Source organism: Pavona decussata, unplaced genomic scaffold, assembly GCF_977016875.1.
Source record: "Pavona decussata unplaced genomic scaffold, jaPavDecu1.1 SCAFFOLD_218, whole genome shotgun sequence".
NCBI lineage: Eukaryota > Metazoa > Cnidaria > Anthozoa > Scleractinia > Agariciidae > Pavona > Pavona decussata.
In genome coordinates, this window is record NW_028145623.1 from 843,178 (window position 1) to 861,736 (window position 18,559).

The following is an 18,559-nucleotide window of genomic DNA, read 5'->3' on the forward strand; positions in this document are numbered from 1 at the left end:
CTATTCTCAACAATGTTTCGCTCGAATAGATGTATTCGCCGGCTCTTCGAAGAGTAACAAGAATTTTCGTTTTGACTGAGACAATAACGGTGGTTCGCCGATAATTCTGTAGCGCTTTGTGCTGATAATTTTGCCCGCCTTTGACACTTCTGCTTCAGCCCAGCAGCTTTGCTTGAAGAGGTCGGCTTCAGTTCCCATTTTGTTTTACCCATAATCATTACAGATTACGAAATCGACGTACAACAAACACCGTAGGTATCCAACAAATTGGTGAAGGAGTTGATTACTCTAGAACGCGAGCTAACGCGCAAAACCGCGAGAAAATTACAGGTGACCGGAAGAAAAAGTAATTTGCAAAATGATTGGTTAATTTTGCATAAAGGCGTAAGGGGGCGGTACTTGTTTGTCTAGCGAGAATTTTTTTCAAGCACTGTTTTCTCAAACTTTAATTTTCGCTTGGAGGGAACACTTTCAAGTTACAACTCAACAACGATTTGGCCGATTAGCCAGATGCTACAAAAATATATATTAAATCAACCAAAACGTGTCGGGGAATACTTTCATCACTCTCTATTACTGCGGCTAGACAGCAAATGTAGTAACTAAACGTTGTGGGTACTATTCAGTTTGAAGTGCAAAACACTTAAGTAATTTGCCGAATATTCAACTTTATGTTTAAAAATTGAGAAAATTCGCTTTCGTTTTAATGTGCGTTCAAGCTTCCTTCGATGTAAGTTTTCGATCACTGTGAGATGAATTATGTATAACTAAAACCTGGACTCAATCGTACACCAAAAATATTGTGCCAAGTAATCCCCGTATTATTTGCTACACTTTCCTGAAAATAAGGTTTACACTGAAGTATGCGTAGCGTTACACGTCAAAGAATTTCTGCAGGTTTTCGTGACTGAAAGAAAGCCTGTTTTTATGGGTTCATCTTCAGGCAACAACATATACATTAATTCTTTAATTACATTGTCATTCAAGTAAAATGGTTTAACTACAATGTTGCTTATCTGAAAACTATTTACAATTTCTACTGAACTAAGTTGAAGCTATATCAGAAGGCTCTTTTAGTCAGAGCGTGCTTTGACGGTTTTTTGTAATAGTTTTCTTGTTCCGTGCCGGTGTCTGAAAATGTGATTTGGGATCATTTGCGTTGAATCTTTTGTCACGTTTCACAATACAGCTTAATGTTAGCTGCTGGTAATTTCGGGCAGCTGTGTCAAAACGTCTCCGAATATAATGAACTGAAACAAAAGACATACATCCTACAACAAAAGAAAATCATTTTCGTACAAGGGGATCCCGTGACAGCTGTGCTACACCATTATAAAACTTAACTGCTTAGAACAAAACCAACTGAAATCGTTTTAATTCAGGAAGGTGCATTTTTAAAATGCCCCCTTTTATGAGGTGTTTAAATAGACTATAACCTTTAAGAAGACTCTTATTACAAGAGGTCACGTTTAGGCTTGACTGCATTATACACTGCCGAATTTTTCGGCAAAATAGTGTGTCAAGAGTATGAAATTTAATTCTGGTAGAATCCGAGCAGAATATACCATTTTCGAGCATAATTTAAACAAAATAAGCCTTTAGTTGAGAGCTGAGAATTGGGAAAAAGTAGTAAGAGAAGGAGCTGGAAACTAATGAAAAAATATGGCGGCGACAACAGAAAACATGACGGTAGTCTATTTTGTACCAGAAGAAATTTCTGGATAAAATAGTGCATTTACATGTACATACAAAAGCCTAGCTCATTCTCCAATGGTAAATAAATTCCAGAACCCGCCAAGTCTGAATAATTTGCAGTTACACGAAAGTTTATCCAAACATTGATAACATGGTAGACTGAAAGCTGTAACTTGGCGTCCCTTACTCGCTGAACTAAGTTAATAAATAAATCTTTTAAATCAATTAAATCAATTAAATCTTTAGGATGCACATACCCCTCTTTTATTTATTGTGGAGTCTTATCACGTAGTGGTATATTTTTATTGAATTTATTGTAATGCATTAAATTAAATTAAATTAAATTAAATTAGAATAAAAGAAGTAACGCTTGTAACTTACAATAGGTTATTTCTTTCCTCCAAAAAGTTAAAACTTTATTTGATTTAAAGGTTCATGTCCTAGCATACCAGAAAATTAGAGAAATTGGTCAAAGACTACAGGCCAAAAGTTAATTCAAATAAAGACTGAAATCCTCCGCCCCAATAATTAGTCGAACATAATTGGCATATCAATAAATCTGTCAACTAACAAAAGCCTTTTTCTGTTTCGTAAGTGTTCATCTGTAGAAACAATTTTATTCAAGAGAACTTTAACTCTGGCAAAGTTTACTCCTGTCACATGAACCTAGTTTCATGGCTCCCACGAGTCTCCTGTAGCTCAGTAGTAAAGCATCCGAACTAGTAATCGGAAGGTCTTAGGTTCGAATCCTCAAGGTTTTTTGGGGGGGGAGTATGTTTGTGTCACTTATTGAAAAAAATACCTCTATGGCAGATTATAAAATAGTAAGATATTTTGGGAGTTTTAGGAAGGAGGAATAAACATCCTTAAGGTTATGTGAATGTCAGACAACAAATACTCCCTGACGGGAACTTCTTCAAAATGAGCTCCAATCAATTCTGTAATTACCAGCATTATATAAATGTTAACGCCACAAATATCCAGGACTTGCTTTGTTTTTGATTGCTGAAGAGAGTACTAATGGACAAAAGAAATTGAATCGGGTGTTTCGTACGAACGAGTTACCATGCAGCTGTGTTACAAAATCTAAGAGTTTAATGGACGCACACAATGGTAATGATGAAGTTAAACTGAATTAACTGGAATGACACAGCCGCCTTTTTATTGCCCTGATATTTGTGAGGTGAATTTTAACTTAGTACAAAGAACAATAGCGCGGTAAGAGAAAGACAAATTTTCAGTGTTAATATGGAAAATGGTTGTTTTTACAGAGAGCAGGTGTGCGGAGTTAAACTGCTACTTTAATCACCATTAAATCATTGCGACTACCATTTTCTTATCAGCTCGATGATCACCATGAAGTCGATGTTGCTTCTCAACTTTCTCTGGTTCGTATCAGGAGTGATAGCGTATTCTCCTGAAGGTATGTAAATAGACACAGCCTTAATCACTGCATTTACTTTTGCTTTTTGCTTTTTTACTCAGGTTGCGAAAGTTTAAATTTTGTATTGAAAAATTCAAAAGAGGCAGCGCCTGACCAAATTAGGTTTTAGTGAGTAGCTTTCATTTTTAACAACGGTTTGTCATGATTCATTGTTCCGCCTCAGGAAAACAGACACACGGCAATAAATACTGCAGATACTAACTTCCTTCCCTCATCCCTATACCCCAAGAGAAGCATAGGTCCTTTGACGTGCCGCGCCTCATGGAAACCAATGGTCTGCGATCGTGCAATCTATTGTCCTGAGACCCATGATTTAACGACATTGCAACAAAACTTGAGTGTCTTTTAACTGAGAGCAAACATGGTCGCTTTCGTAGTTAAGAACTTATGGAAGACATTGCGCGGTATCGTGTGGAACGTTCCAAGTCCTTGTCTCTATAGGAATATTTTGGGATACCCAGAACGTGTTTTAGAATAGTCCACTTTGTTTCGCGATCCTATGCGATTACATGGGGGAACAGGACTCTTTGAAGTCCTTTGCGAATGTTCACGATCTGCGATACTGCGATTAAACGGAAACTTTTATCACTATCGTCATCATCATCATCATCATTATCATTATCATTATTATCATTATTATCATTATTATCATTATTATTATTATTATTGTTATTATTATTATTATTATTATTATTATTATTATTATTATTATTATTATTATTATTATTATTACCTTCGTCATCAGCGGCACCACTCAAGTAATTGAAGCTTCTTACTTTTATGGATTTCCTACTAATGTCTCCATGGCTCGTCATTAGCAGTATTAACTTGCACTTAGCCTTTTCTGTAAAAGTGTGTGATGTGTGATCCTCCTTGACTAACAAAAATGCGGTTCAATCTGTCAATCTTAAGCCAATGAAATACGGTTCAATACTGATTAGTTGAGCAACAAATGCTGAACGATGGTGCGACTTGTTGAAACGTTGTTGAAGCTTGTTGAATACTCATTCAACTTTTGTTGAGCAACAACTGCGCATTTTGGCGCGAACATCGAAATGGCGGAAGAAGAAATGTTATCCCTTTGCGCTACGAGCGTTGTTGCTCTCATTATGAAATGGCAAAAAGATAGAACCTATTTCGGGGCAAAACTCAGAAACTTGGATGTTTCAAGTTACCGATATTTCCTTTGCATGGATGTTACGTCCTTTTTACCGCAATCTCTGCCACAGCTTTATCTCTTGCATCTCGGTTTTTGTAATTCTTCGACCTTCTTCGATAGGAAAACTTCTCATAAAGAGTGATGAGTTCAGTGGTATTCTCAAAGTTCTATTCGAAAACAGCCTTTTCATCCTCTTATGCCGCCATGTTGGATATTTACACCAAGCCTTGTGACACCAAACTCGATTGGTTGAAGTCGTTCAACAAGCGGCAACTTGTTGAACGGCTCTATTCCGTTCAACAACGTTCAACAGCCGTTCAACATATTGAATGGCATATTTCCACATTCAACAGCACATGTTGCACAGTTCAACATTTGTTGAACAGCATCAGCAACATTTGTTGCTCAACAAATATTGAACCGTGTATCATTGGCTTGATGATGTTGCTATGATAGTAACGTAGGGTCATAGAAAGTTTCAATAATATCCTCTTTTATCGCGTCGTTAGTAGACATAATACACAGTGCTAAAGTAGCTCTTCCTGATTTGTCCAGAAAGTTGGCAAGAATGCCGGATGAAGGCAGAAAATGCCCCCCCGCCCCCCTCTCCCCCCTCCCTGGAGCCAACATAAAGTTAAAACCTGATCTGCATAAAGCGAATCGCGCTTCTCGTGTCCAGAACACAAGATAGTCTCTCCTCTACCTGCCTGCTTCTAATGTATGGCATTCAGGTCCTGTACTTTGATCATACACCCTTTTATTTCGGCTGCAATCTACCCCAACCCTCCCGTCACTTACATTTACATAAGCATATAAGGAAAACGTTTTTTAATGCTATAACATTAGAATATCCCGAGTTTAATACTCTTCAAGGACCCTTTTATTTTTTAAAATAAAATAGTTTATTTTGTTTTCGAGGCTTTCCAGAAAAAAAATTTATTGATGCAAATTATTGCTGCGAATTACTTTATAATTTTTATTTATTTATTTTTTTTTTTTGCTGTATCATTACTGTACTTTTACTTTTCCTTTTTCTATGCAATACCATATATGTATATGGAAATGCAAATAAATTGTAGTTGTTGTTGTTGTAGTCTTGGATAGTTTTAATTTATAAACCTTCCCCATTCATTCGAAAATAACCAATTCACTTGCATAGCAGTTCTGTTCAACCAATTCTTATTTTAATTATTATTTTTATTATACGTTACCAGAAAACCAATACACTAGAGATAATCAGTTGGTTGAAGGTGACATAAAGTTCGTGCCCTCACAGATGAGAGGTGCACGTTCCGCCAGCCTCTGGCCCAATGGAGTGTTTGTCTATGACATTGAATCATCGCTCGGTGAGTAACAAGAATAGTATTACTTTTGTATTTATTTGTCTGTCTGTTTGATTGATTGATTGATTGATTGATTGATTGATTGATTGATTGATTGATTGATTGATTGATTGATTGATTGATTGATTGATTGATTGATTGATTGATTGATTGATTGATTGATTGATTGATTGATTGATTTTTGATTGATTGTTCTCAAACTCTAAAATAATTCAAAAGCCAAAGACAAAGGAAATCATGCACCGTGACGTGTTTGGATATGTGATGAAGAACTCCTCGTTATTGCATCCTTAATTCCTCCTTCAAAATCAGTTTGTTTGAGAAGTTATATCAAACACTCGTCACAGTGTTTCATGTAATATATCAAACACGAGGAAGAGAGTTTCATCAGATATCCAAACACTGAGAAGTAGGTTGAAAAAACGAAGTGCAGCCGAGTTTTTTTAAACGACTTCGAGGTGTTTGCATATCTGATGAAACACACTTTCAAGTGTTTGATATGGCTTCTCAAATGATCAATAATTCTTGGAGAAATTCAAGGCTAAAGTTTGCAAAGTTTTATGGTAATTAGGATCACATATCCAAACCACGGTCACGGTAGTGATTTTCTTTGTTTTCTCTTGATGAATTATTAATGCCTTTGAGAAATATTACTTTAAAATTCATCACCATAAAAATAAAAGAAAGTAATAGTTATCGAGTCTGAGTATCAAGGTTGGGCACCTCTTTAAACCCTAAATAATTGAGTATTATAAATAACTCCTTCTGTTTGCTATCCTTTTGCTCTGTCTTTAGATTATCCCGATGCCAAGAAAGGAATAGCAGGTGCAATGAGAGCCTGGAATGAAAAAACCAAAGGCTGCATTAAGTTTAAAAAACGAAAAAGTGAAACTGCCTACGTGTCCTTTTTCAGGGGAAACGGGTAAGTTTCTGTTTCTGGTAAAACCGTTGAGTCGGGGGAACCCAACAGTTCATTTCGATGGATATCTGTACGGAAGGCCTTAATTACCGCAGAAATTCGAATTTGGTATAAAAGAAAACGTTTTCTCAGGTAAAATGCTAGTTCCAAATTTCGTGACAATAGAATAGTAATTCCTTCCTTTTTTGGAGGTAAAAAATCAAACAAAGTGGGAAATGAAAATTTGTCACCTCCCCTCTCAAATCTGGCATGCAAATAGATCTTCAGGGGGGATGTCCCAAAACGACCTTTATTAACATTCCAATGAAGTAGACAGTGTTTCGGGCATTTTAGTTGATGGGTAAACAAGGCAACATATTTTCTTGAATTTCTCTAAAAGTACATCAGTTCCAGAAATGAAAGTATATTGCTAGTTTACAGTAGACATTGTTATTACTAAATCTGTAAAAATATCTGCGGGGCCGACTTATTTTATTCCCAGGGCAAATAAGAAAAAAGCTATAAGAAAGGATTTCCCGCATTTTGGCATAATAACTGAACCCGTAGATTCGCCAGTAAAACGTCAAAGAACTGAAACGGCCCTGGATTTAAAAAAATATTGCGTACTGATTAAATTACTGATAAATCCATCTCTTAATGACTGTTATTTTTTAAACAATTTCAAGCAAAGTAACGCTTACTTTTCGGTTTTGTCCAATTCTTCACGTTTTGACATAAGTTGAAGGAGTCGTTGCTTACTACAAATTTTTCCAACTGTACAAATTTCCAGATTTCTTAACCTTTCCATGCAGCTTGCAAAATTATTTCATACCATTAATGAACAGCTGTAGGGGTCCTGAAGGAAGACAACATGGACCTCCATTGACGGTGATTTCCCCTTGAACTTCACGCCGTTATTCGCCATCGGCTGCCATCACTCGCTTTAGAAGAAAGAAAATTTCGAGTTTTACAGAAGATTGCATCAATGCAAGCAATTCACTGCAGATTATGCGCCAAAATTGGCCGCAAACCACTCTTTCCGAAGTAGAATAAGCTCATAGGAACCCATAGGCCTTAGAAATTAGCGGTCAGTGGCGTTCACTAAAGTAATTTTCCTCCTTCATATTATGATAATCTAAAGTCCATTTCTTGGTTACTGAAACTCCCTGCGCATAAGTCTGCGCATGTCGAGATACTCGAGTTACCTATGAGTGGTAGCTAGGTGGCTACTAATACAGGGATATTTTTGCGTGGTTTAAAACTATACGCAGAAAGCAGAACTTAGCAAGTGCTCTTGGTATCGAAAAAGAAAATTTGGGTAAAACCTGCATTTTTCAGAGATAATAAAGCTTCAATTTGGAAAAAAACGTCATACATTGATTTGTATTTTACTGTTTTTTTAGAATAATTGCTGCTTAATTATCTCTAAAAATGCGTGGTTACACCCACTTTTCTTTTTGGGTTTTAATAGCCCTTGCTGAGATCTGCTTTCCCCGCATAGTCATAATAATTGATAGACCACACAAAAAAAACTTCTTTTTTAGAAGGCACTGTACTTAACAACAGCTCATAAATCCGAGAAATAAGATTCTGCTCAGTGTAACTTTCTGCAATTAACGTTTTCAGCTAAAGCATTCAAACAAACAAACTGTAGAAGGTTGCATAAATATTCCTTTGAAAGGCCACAAAAGGGTCTGGAAACACTGGAGACAAGGATTTAAAGTATCGTTGCCTAAATGTTTTAGTTGGGTATCCCAACTTGAGTGCTGTTAGCCAGGGCCCGGTTGTTTGAAAGCCGATTACTTTTAATCCACGATTAAAAGTTAACCGAGGTTTTCTGCTCGCTCGTTAAAATTGTTTTTAAACTCTCATGTTGAACGAGTGGTAAAGAAAAGTCAATGTCAAAACTGAAGGGCAAAAATCTTTTTGAAAAATCTTTATTGATTTGTTATTAAACCAAACCAAAGTTCTTGTTAATCGAGAATTAGCTTAATCGGGTTTTCAACAACTGGGCCCTGTGATGTTTGATTTCCTCTTTTAAGAAAATGCATCTCAAAAATCGCAATACCTATATCATATTTCTATGTACGCCTTTGCTATTAAACAGCTGTTGGTCTTATGTGGGAAGAATTGGCACAAAACAACAGATATCACTCGACTTCGGATGCTGGAGACATGGAACTATTGCTCATGAAATCGGTGAGTGACTAATAATGGCTGTAACGTTTTCACTTGGACTCCCAGCAGTAAAAGTATGAACCTACTTTGAGTACCAACCAAAGGTAGAAAGAGGCGTCGGACACTGTGACATTTTCCCGCTGTATTTCTAGCAATAACTCATTGTTTTTTTTTCTGTAGTCAATTGTCTCTAAATTTTTTTTAGAAATAAAGAGGATAATAGCTAAGTTAAAATAACGAGATAAAAAAGATAGATCACCATGCTCGTTTAGGAGGAAATAGCATTTAGTTATTGACTTGGCTCAGCATATAAAAAAACAGAAAATGTTTTTAATGCGCGTGCGCTAATGACGCAAGAACTTATGCGCAGTAAGAATGCGCAATGCAATAAAATGGAATCACCTTAACTAGTTTACACGCGCCATTTAAATTGCAACTCAGTTGGGCGCAAAAAAGTTTCATGATAGAAGTGCGACAAAAATTGCACAAAAATCTCAAGGGCTAAAAGAGTCTTCGCTGAAAAATTACCCATTGCATTGTCAGCAAGGTAGTGCACCTGCGTTTCTCACATGCTAACTTGTATAAAACTAGCGGTAATGAGAGATCGTTTGAGAGACAATACGGAGCTAAAGCAATGACAACGGCGACGGCAACGAAAACGTAACTTTAAAATAAAACTTCATTCTTACTTGTACAAAAAGGCGAACAACCCGGGAAACAAATTGGCAGGCATGGCTATCTTGTTAAGAAATTTAAGACAATGAAGCATTCACCGTCGTGTGCTCACGTTCTTCCCAAAACCTTGAATTTGGTTATATTTTACGTTGTCGTTTTGCAGGGGACGGAAAAGAATTATGTACCAGCAGGTCAATAATATGTTTTCCTTGTTAAACCTATTGTTTGGCGGCGTTGTCGTTGCCGTCGCCGTCGTCGTTGCTTAATTTTGTTTTCCGGATCACCAATTTCCATTTTTCCGTAATAGCAGTTAATCCTGATGTCGTGCAATTGAAGACTAAGGTGGAGCAAACCAATGTGGAGCAAACCTTCCGGCTTATCTAAGGAAACAACATAGTTAGTAATAAGTGGCTCCTCCTAGACTCGAACCACCGACCCTCCGCTCGTCCGATCGAAAGTACGACGCGCTTAACCACTACACTATCACGCCTGAAGCTGTGTACTGACTTCAATTCATAAATTCAGCAGCTTGTAGCATCTTTCATGCGTTGATGGCGTTCTGATTGTTGTTATTGTTTAAGGTCACGCCCTTGGATTTCTTCATGAGCAGTCCCGGCCTGACAGAGATGATTACGTTGAAATCAAATTTGAGAACATCAGATCGGGTAGGTTTCCTTTTTCTTTTATTCTTTTTTTTTTTTCTTTCAAAATGACTTTTTACATCTAGCTTGCAGCAAACACCAATAAAAGTACCTGACTTAGAGATTAAAGTCAAAATATTGTTTATGGTGTAGTAACCATGAAAGTCACGAGCAGCTGCTTGTTCCCCGCTAGGGTTTATAATTGTGGTATAACATACTTTCTTGTTTGGAACCCACAAGTGGCTGCGCTCAACATACCTGGTAGTCTTTGGCAAAGCGTATTCAGATGTACAACCTTACCTGTAAGAGCCGATAAACTACTGTTTTTTTTTTTTTTTAACTGAGGATAAGTTTTTGTGGGTTCTTGCTGCTAGCTCACGTATTCCTTTTTATCCTTCACTGCGTTGTTGACGCATAAGAACAGCGATGAAAATGATTTTCATGTTTTCGTTTCTTGTGGTTGTATACGCTCCTTCTCCATGAACAAAAAAGTTAACTAATGCTGCCACACACAACATTGTTGGTACGTTTAACTCCAAATAACTTTGCTACGACAAATTAGATTTAATCAGCAAAACATGATTTATTATTGTCACAAGATACACCAATTGTCAGCCAGGTTTTTTCAAAATACACAAACGTTTCACGTAGAGACAAAATTAATAATATGGTTGCGTCTTTGTACAGGAGCGGAAGGCAATTTCAGAAAATCCTACAGCGACAATTCCATGGGGACACCTTATGATTATGGATCCATAATGCACTACGGTGAAAGGTTCTTCACGAGAAATTCCAAGCCAACAATTGTTCCCAAGAAACCAGGGGTACGTTAATAACCCATTTAACAGTTGTGTTCTTGGTGACCCAGCCTTTACTGGAAACGAGGCTGGAGTTGAGTTTTGTTTTGCTACAAAGCTCAGTTTTTTTCTGATGAAAATGAAAACTATTTTGCATAACGACAAAATTAAATTAAAAGTGAATGGAAAGAATTATACGTCAATCTCTTCCTCCATCGTTCGCTATGTGACATAAGCTCATTTAAATTGCTTTTGTTTTGTTTTGTTTTTGTTTGTATGTTCGTTTGTTTGGGTATTTTTATTGTTTAGATCTTGCTTAAGTATTTAATTTATCTTTTACAGCCAAATATTCAAATTCTTTCACACTTTCTTTGATATTTTTACCAGTGTTATAACGCAATCCTTTTTCACTTAGTTCCTAAATAGTGTCTTTCATATCAAGTCGACCGATCTTGTCTTTTTTGTTGCTAAGGGGTCTCAATGGGTGACAGTCATACTGGGCTAAAAAGCCGCAGCCCACTGAATATTTAGAACCAAGAGACTATGGCACGTCCACAGCTGTCATTTATGTAGAGGCTGGCGTTTCAAACATAAAATCCTTTAGTCTATTTTATCTTTAGCTACTATATGGCGGTCCAGAAGGCGAGTGATCATCGTTTTTCTCATCAACTCTATCCGTCCGTCACTTCATGAGATCAATTATTGAGTGAACTTGCTAAATAGCTTGAAGCCTGCGTTTTTATTCCTATTGATCTTAAGTTACGAAAATCTTGCTGGCAGTCGACTTTGCTAAAGATCTTAGATCCTTTGGTTTAGGTAATCAAATGTGTCACTGACGTTATTGTGGACACTGCATACATCACCCCTCGTGGCCAAATTATACCAGCTTAGCTTAGGATTTCTCTTTTATTTGGGATTTATCGTGAGGTAGATCCTCAGGTTCTGCATCCACCCTCATACGAAAGAAGGCGGGTTACAGTAACTTCTCAATCCATGCCGCCCCATGCACTAAGTTTACCATGTGCAAGGACCAACATGCTAGATAGGAGCTTCCTTCATACGGCAATTAAGAATTAGGAACTCTCTCCTGAAAGCAGTTGTCAGAAATATCTCTTCTGATGAAATCCAGGTCAACAAGAAGCGAGTAAATAGACACCTTTTATCCTCCTTTTTATTTTTAGTTCCTTTTTTGTGCGTGTATTTGTTCATTTATTTTCATGTTTTTCTCGTGAGCAGTGGATTGGCTTAAGATTGGCTGGTGCACTACTTTTATCAAGACGTTAGCTCTTTATTTACCATTGCGCTGTATTTATGTATCAAAAAAAAATAGTGGCGGCCTAAGCTCGCGCATGTATCTTAATAACATTATATATATCTTATTCGATGGTTTTACATATAATACGCGCGGATATTTTGCGAGTTGCGTAGTATTTTTCCGAGCCCCGAAGGGGCGAGGAAAACTACGAGCAATGAGCAATGAGCATTTTGTATTTTGGCTTCTCTGTTTTGGTAACAGTTTTGAAATACACCCGGCATTAACTGTCCATCGGTATATGGCGCGTACGAATGGTGTAAACAACACAGAAAGAAGTTAAATGACTTTAATTTGATTGGATAAAATGAAAAGATAAATGGCAAGTGATTGGCATGCTAAAAACTTGTTTTCGAGCTTGCATCGTTTCAAAAACTATTCTTCGCCCAGTCCGGCCATTGTTGCTGCTTTTTACTGCCTTTTCCGTCCGTATTCGCTCTGTTGTAAACCGGTCAAACCGGGACACTACAGTGTATTACGGTCTCATATTTTGCGCGTTCTCTTGACCTTATTTGGTGAAATGACATAATAGTGGAATAATAATATCATGTATCATACTGATAACATTACTGAAATAACGAAATACCGCAGGTTTTCAATTAAATGCCCTCAGTAAATATTTCCCCAAGCTCTCCCCCTCCAGGTGTCATGAAAACTGGGACCGTCACGTTAACGCGCCGCAAATGATCCCCGAACAGGAATGATTCCCAAACTGAGAACCGCAAATGATCCCCAGAGTGGACCACAAATGATCCGTGAGAAAAATAAGGAATGACGTGGAATAGGAACAAAACAAAAAAAAGAAAGATAAGTGGTAAAAAAAAAAAAGACCAAAATGCAAACTGTGTATGAGTTAGTTTGGGGGGCAAACGTCACAATCAGTGTTATCTACTAAAGATAAAAATTAAGTTAAAACATTCGGTCAGTCTGGTAGAGATGAAAATTCCACACACGAAATCAGTCACAGATGCCTGAGCTCACATTCCACTGTCCTCGACATCCTGCTATCCACTCCACTCTACACGACAGTCCACTGACCAGACCATTGCACTCTCTACAACATTTCACTGTCCACGACGTTTCATTGATCATGACATCGATTCCACTTTCCACAAAATTCCACTGTCCACGACATTCTTTACCTTTTCTCGGGATAATTTGCGGTTCAGGGATCATTTGCAGCGTGGTACAGGACACCCATCGGTACAGGACATCCATCGGTACAGGACACCCATTGCCCCCTCACCACCGAATAAAGTTAGAAATAGTGCACATAGTAAAGAGTTTAATTGAGTCCATTTTACTGCGCATGCCAAGACCCGTTAAATTGGGTAACATTCAAAATTCAAGTCAATTTATTAATCTTATACATTCAAATATCACATAGTTAAAATAAGTCCCCGAGGGACCTGATGGAGTTGCGCAAGCATGTATTGCAAATTATGATGATATTGTGTTTAGGTTCATATTGGCAACAGGGCAGCAATCAGTGATATCGACGTTGACCAAATGATGAAGCTATATGGATGCGCTTCTGTACCAAGTAAGGCACCTTCAAGTTTGGACGATATCACAACCTTAGAGTAAAACCACAAAACCCATAGACTTGACAATTGACAATTTTGTTTTCTTGTTGTTGTTTTTTTACACTTCTAACTTTTAGTGATGCACATATTTGTTTTCCAAAGTTAATAATGGTTACTTGTGTTGAACCAGATATTTCCAAAACGCTTTCCCCGAGCGATGAGATATTATTTAGAATTTTTTCCCATTCTCTTTAATTACCTATGTGCTTGCATCAGAGCTATAGACCTCTTTCATAATGGAGGGCATAATTAGTATTCTTTTATGTGCATGCAAATAAGCCTTCTTGACCTCGCTTTTTAGTGAAAATACTTTTGTTTTTACACATGCTAGCCAGGCCAGGAAGGCTAATTTAAATGCATACAAAAGAATAACAATTAAGCCCTCCATTTATGAAAGAAGTCTACGAAAATGTTGAATCTTATGTTTTGATCCTTGACATTTACAATCACGTATGTGTTGACTTCACAATTGTGAGTTTCAAAAAGTGTTTGAGAGCTTAACCGTTTCAGTTTGCAATAGGCCCGCGACCTTAATGTCTTTCATGGCATTCCAAGCACACATTTACTTATTTTCTGCTGTCATTGTTTCGCAGCTCATCCTCCAGTTCAAGGAATATGTAAGTCAATGGAATTATCGTCAAAATAGATAAACTTTTGAGATTCTGGTCCTTAGAACTTTGTTTCGAACAAAGGGACTGCCTTATTATGGTCCCACTCAGTTACATTGCAAAATTATACACGCTTGAATTTCCCATTCTTAACACCTCCTCGCGGCGCGCGATACACATACACACTCGCGCGAGAGTAACCTCGAGTTGATCCTAGACCTAACTCCATTTTTCTATAATGACTTTTCTGACATTTTACGGGACTCGGTGAAAAATCTTAAAAGAAATTGTATTAGCCAAGCACTTATAACCAAGAAATTCGCATTTTATCGTACCTCTTCCAGTGCCAGTTCATGAGTTTCGTTAACGAATGTTTCAAGATTTCAACAGACGAGTGTCTTCGGTTGTCGGTTGCAAAGTTGATAAATCTGTTGGTCGCATTGCGCCTCGCTGTCTCGAGTCGCGTAATTGGATATTTCAGAGGCACCCGTTATTGTTTCTCATTAAATTCCTCGAAGCGAATGCTTCATAATGGTGGAGCAAGAAATGATGAGGGCAATTTTCCATGTTATTCCCCTTTATTGATTTATTAAATGTTGTCTGTTTCTGTTTAATGGAGAGGTAGTTTTGCACGATTAACTATTAACTGGTGGATGTTTCCCTTATCCAGCTTTCCAGTGTAATTTTGACAATAATCTGTGTGGCTTCAACCAAGAAAATGATGACAAATTTGACTGGACACGAAGAAGCATACCCACACCCTCTGGAGGCACTGGACCGGAGGCTGATCACACAGGCGGTGGTACGTATAATTTATATAATTCGTGGTTACTATAGCAACAACACAAAGTCAAGTAAGCTAAAGCAGCTTAATCCAGTCAAACCTCATAGGTGGACATTTTTTGTCTTGTAAGATTAAGGTAAACGTTTCCTTTACAATAAGTGTAAGTACAAGAAGAAATAGGAATTGGCAGCTGTGTTTTACTGTCCAAAACAGCGAGAAAAATGTACCGAAAATGCTACCAACTTCAGATAATTCATATTGTACACCAAGCATGACCAAACTAAAATTTTCCACGAGGTAATCTGAAGTACTCCCAAACTCACATATAGCAAAGCAATTACATATATTTTGTCTTGGCCATGAATAAAGAAAACTATCGTATGCTTGACCTTTCTGGCACACAAAAATTTGGTCAAGGCTAAAAGGTGACCGACTAATTACTTTCGAGTAACGCCGGCCCTTACACGGTGAGCCGGAGCTTTCTTTTAATTTGGGACTTCCGCCTACACTAAACAAGTGTTTTCGATCACCAGCCATCTTAATTAAAGTGACTTTTGAGAAACCGTCGTTTTCCTGGTCTGGAGTGCACGAGGTGAAATGGAACTTTCTAAACAACGGAAACATCATCATTAGGTCATTTGTCATCAGTCCGTGTGGATGGAAGGCTAAAACAGAAAAATTGAACTCCATTTCCAAAATGTCAGAAGGCAAATGATCAAAAAGTAGTATAGACAGAAAGCTTTCGATGTGTTTTCGAGAAGGAAATTTCGTTTCCAATATTTTTGCATTTATTAACAAGCTAGGGGGTAGTAGAACTCTGCCCACGCCACGGAACGTGTGCCATCATTTGCTTCATTTAAAAAAAGCTGTTAGTGTCATTGGGCATGGTAAAACGAACTGAAACGAATCATGTGAGCTTACAGCTTACCATAAATTTCTAGAGTAGTCAACTTCTACTTCTTGTTTAAGATAACCATCCCTACATTTGATGTACTTATACGTCCATTTATATTATATTCATCTCTCCACCCATCCATCCAACTCTTCCTTCCCTTCCTTTCTTCCTTTAATCCTTCCTCTTTGCTTGCCGTTTATCGGTTCACTTATTCATCATCCATCATTCATTCATTCGTTCCTTTGTTTATTTACCTGTTTAAGGTTCTTTTATGTACATCGAGGCTTCTCGCCCCAGAAGGCGAGGTGATAATTCCAAACTTGCTCGTATGGTGACGCTATCCGGAAACTCTTGCTTGAGGTTTTATTACCACATGTATGGGAACAGTATGGGCACACTGAAAGTTAAACTTGTTAACAACGTGATTTTTGAGGAATCAGGAAACCATGGCAACCAGTGGAACATGAAAGACATTCCTCTGGAAGGATCAGGATCTAAGAAGGTTAGTCAGCGAAGGGTTTTTGAAAGCCGTCAAGACAGTACTGCTAAATAACTTTTGTTGAAATAGTTACACTTTGATTTTTCGCACACAAACTCAAAGTTAAGAATTACCTTGGAGATCACAGTAAACAGTACCACAGAACTTTCATTTGAGTGGTCGCGCGTCATCCACAGACAGCTGCCTTACGTTATTCAAAATGAAAGGTACCACGTACTGGAATTCAATGCATGTCATTTTAGTGGTTAACAATTTAGATTTCCATTCAAAAGAAGTTGAAATGGCTTGAAATTTGTAGTTTCTTTACACAGGTTTGAAAGCAATATCACTTGTTGTACTGCGTGCATTTTACATAGATTCGAAGGTGTCACAGCTTCTGTCCTACGAGCTCTTACGATATCAGCAGAGGGAGGCACACATTTTTAATTCTCGATCTCACCACAAGGACACTAATCCTTCCGGATTTTGAATAACGTAATGAAATCTTGACAAAATTTATACTTTGTCGCACTTTCAGTTCAATTCCAAATGTGGAAGTGGAAATGCTTTCGTTACTCGTTAGTGCACGTATAAAATATTTCCAAATAGTTACTTAGTAACAAAGTAAGAGATGCTGGCTGTACATTGTCCGACGCGCTTATTTAAGCCTGGATGATATTGTCTAACATTTTGTCCATAAAATTTAAACAGTGTTGTCTTGAGTCGATCTATAAAAAGCCCGCTTCACTTTGCAAAAGAAAACAGAAACAATCATACACAGTATAATATAATCTTAACTGACTTAATGTGATCATTGCCCGTATTTCGGGCTTGCTGAGAATGTCGACAATGGTGGCTTGGTCAAAATCTATACTATGACCAAACTGATTCGCGTGTTGCGCTATCTTTGAGTATCAGAGTCGTACACATTAAAGATTGTATTATGTCCATTCCTGACTGCAATTTCAGTATTTTTCCTTTTTAAGCGTACCCAGTTTATGTTCCTTTTATTTCCAGTATTTTTTTTACTAATCTCTGTTGTAATTAAGTGGCTTCTTCGACTGACCTAGGCAAAATAATAAATATCAGACCTTTTGCATGACTTCAGGTCCCAGTTGTTAAAAGAGCAGATAACTTTATCCAGCGGATAAGACATTATCCCGAGGGAAAACTGCAGTGGTTTCAGTGCATTTTATCCGGGATAGCGATTTTTCCACTGGATTAAGTTATCATCCACATGTTACTTTTTTTTAGGGTTTGATAGGTCTGCAGTTTAAGACCCTATCGACTGACTGAATCGTAGCATACAGTGCCACAAGTAATGCTCAAAGATTTCGTTTACCACAATTAATAGCTAAATTCAAGGCCAAAACAATAAGATCTCAGACTTTGAATCTTGTCTCATTTTTGATGCTCTTGTTTCTTTGTTTCTTTGTTCTTTGCTTGTTTGTATTTGGTTTTTGTTTGTTTATTTGTTTACTAAGTCCATTCACAAACTACCTGAAATTAAGCTGACTTGGAATATTCTAGTCACGCCTGAATTTTTCCGCAAGCATCAATCCCGTAAACTTTCAGTATAATTTTGTTTTCATTGCAGCTGACCTTCGAGGGGATAAGAGGAGGTGGTTATACGGGGGATGCTGCGATTGATGACATCACCATATATGATTGCCAGTAAAGCATAACGCACCAGTCTGATTATGTTGTAGAACGAATACTTGAAAATGTAGAAAACGTAGAAATAAACTGCATATGACTGGCATAATGAAGTAGCATGTTGCGACTTATTATTTTTCAGTAAAGCCACAAGATCAACCAGAGGAGTAAAATGTCATGCCTCTTCCCCCCTCTCCAAAAGACAATATACAAACCATCCTTATGGTAACTATGACAACTGATAAAGACCGAATTACAAGTAATCCAAATCACCCCTCTCCTCCAATAAAAGCATAGTATCTATAGTAAGAACGTATAAAAGCAAGATATGTACTCCTCTCCCCTTTCAGAGGCATCCAAACTTTTTTCCGTGTAATATCTAATTTAAATATAACCTGTGTGATGCAGGG

At 37.5% G+C, this 18,559-nt stretch overlaps 1 protein-coding gene across 1 annotated transcript; it reads left to right on the forward strand.

Annotated features, from left to right (window-relative positions):
- The first annotated feature begins 3,015 nt into the window (after positions 1-3,015).
- LOC146459611 (low choriolytic enzyme-like) lies at positions 3,016-18,262 on the forward strand. The gene is made up of 11 exons (XM_085089327.1): positions 3,016-3,118; positions 5,513-5,644; positions 6,437-6,563; positions 8,647-8,738; positions 9,974-10,057; positions 10,721-10,857; positions 13,604-13,685; positions 14,322-14,345; positions 15,007-15,138; positions 16,279-16,517; positions 18,091-18,262. The coding sequence occupies exons 1-11, from the start codon at positions 3,043-3,045 to the stop codon at positions 18,169-18,171; spliced, it is 1,206 nt and encodes a 401-aa protein (XP_084945453.1). The 5' UTR covers positions 3,016-3,042; the 3' UTR covers positions 18,172-18,262.
- The last annotated feature ends 297 nt before the right edge of the window (positions 18,263-18,559 follow it).

What these genes read in the sequence shown, in the direction of transcription:
- LOC146459611 (XM_085089327.1), top strand. Translation starts at nt 3,043, where the DNA reads ATGATCACCATGAAGTCGATGTTGCTTCTCAACTTTCTCTGGTTCGTA. An exon ending in AACTATTGCTCATGAAATCG is followed by an intron (nt 8,739 to 9,973) that starts GTGAGTGACTAA and finishes TTATTGTTTAAG; the next exon opens with GTCACGCCCTTGGATTTCTT. An exon ending in AAGGATCAGGATCTAAGAAG is followed by an intron (nt 16,518 to 18,090) that starts GTTAGTCAGCGA and finishes TTTTCATTGCAG; the next exon opens with CTGACCTTCGAGGGGATAAG.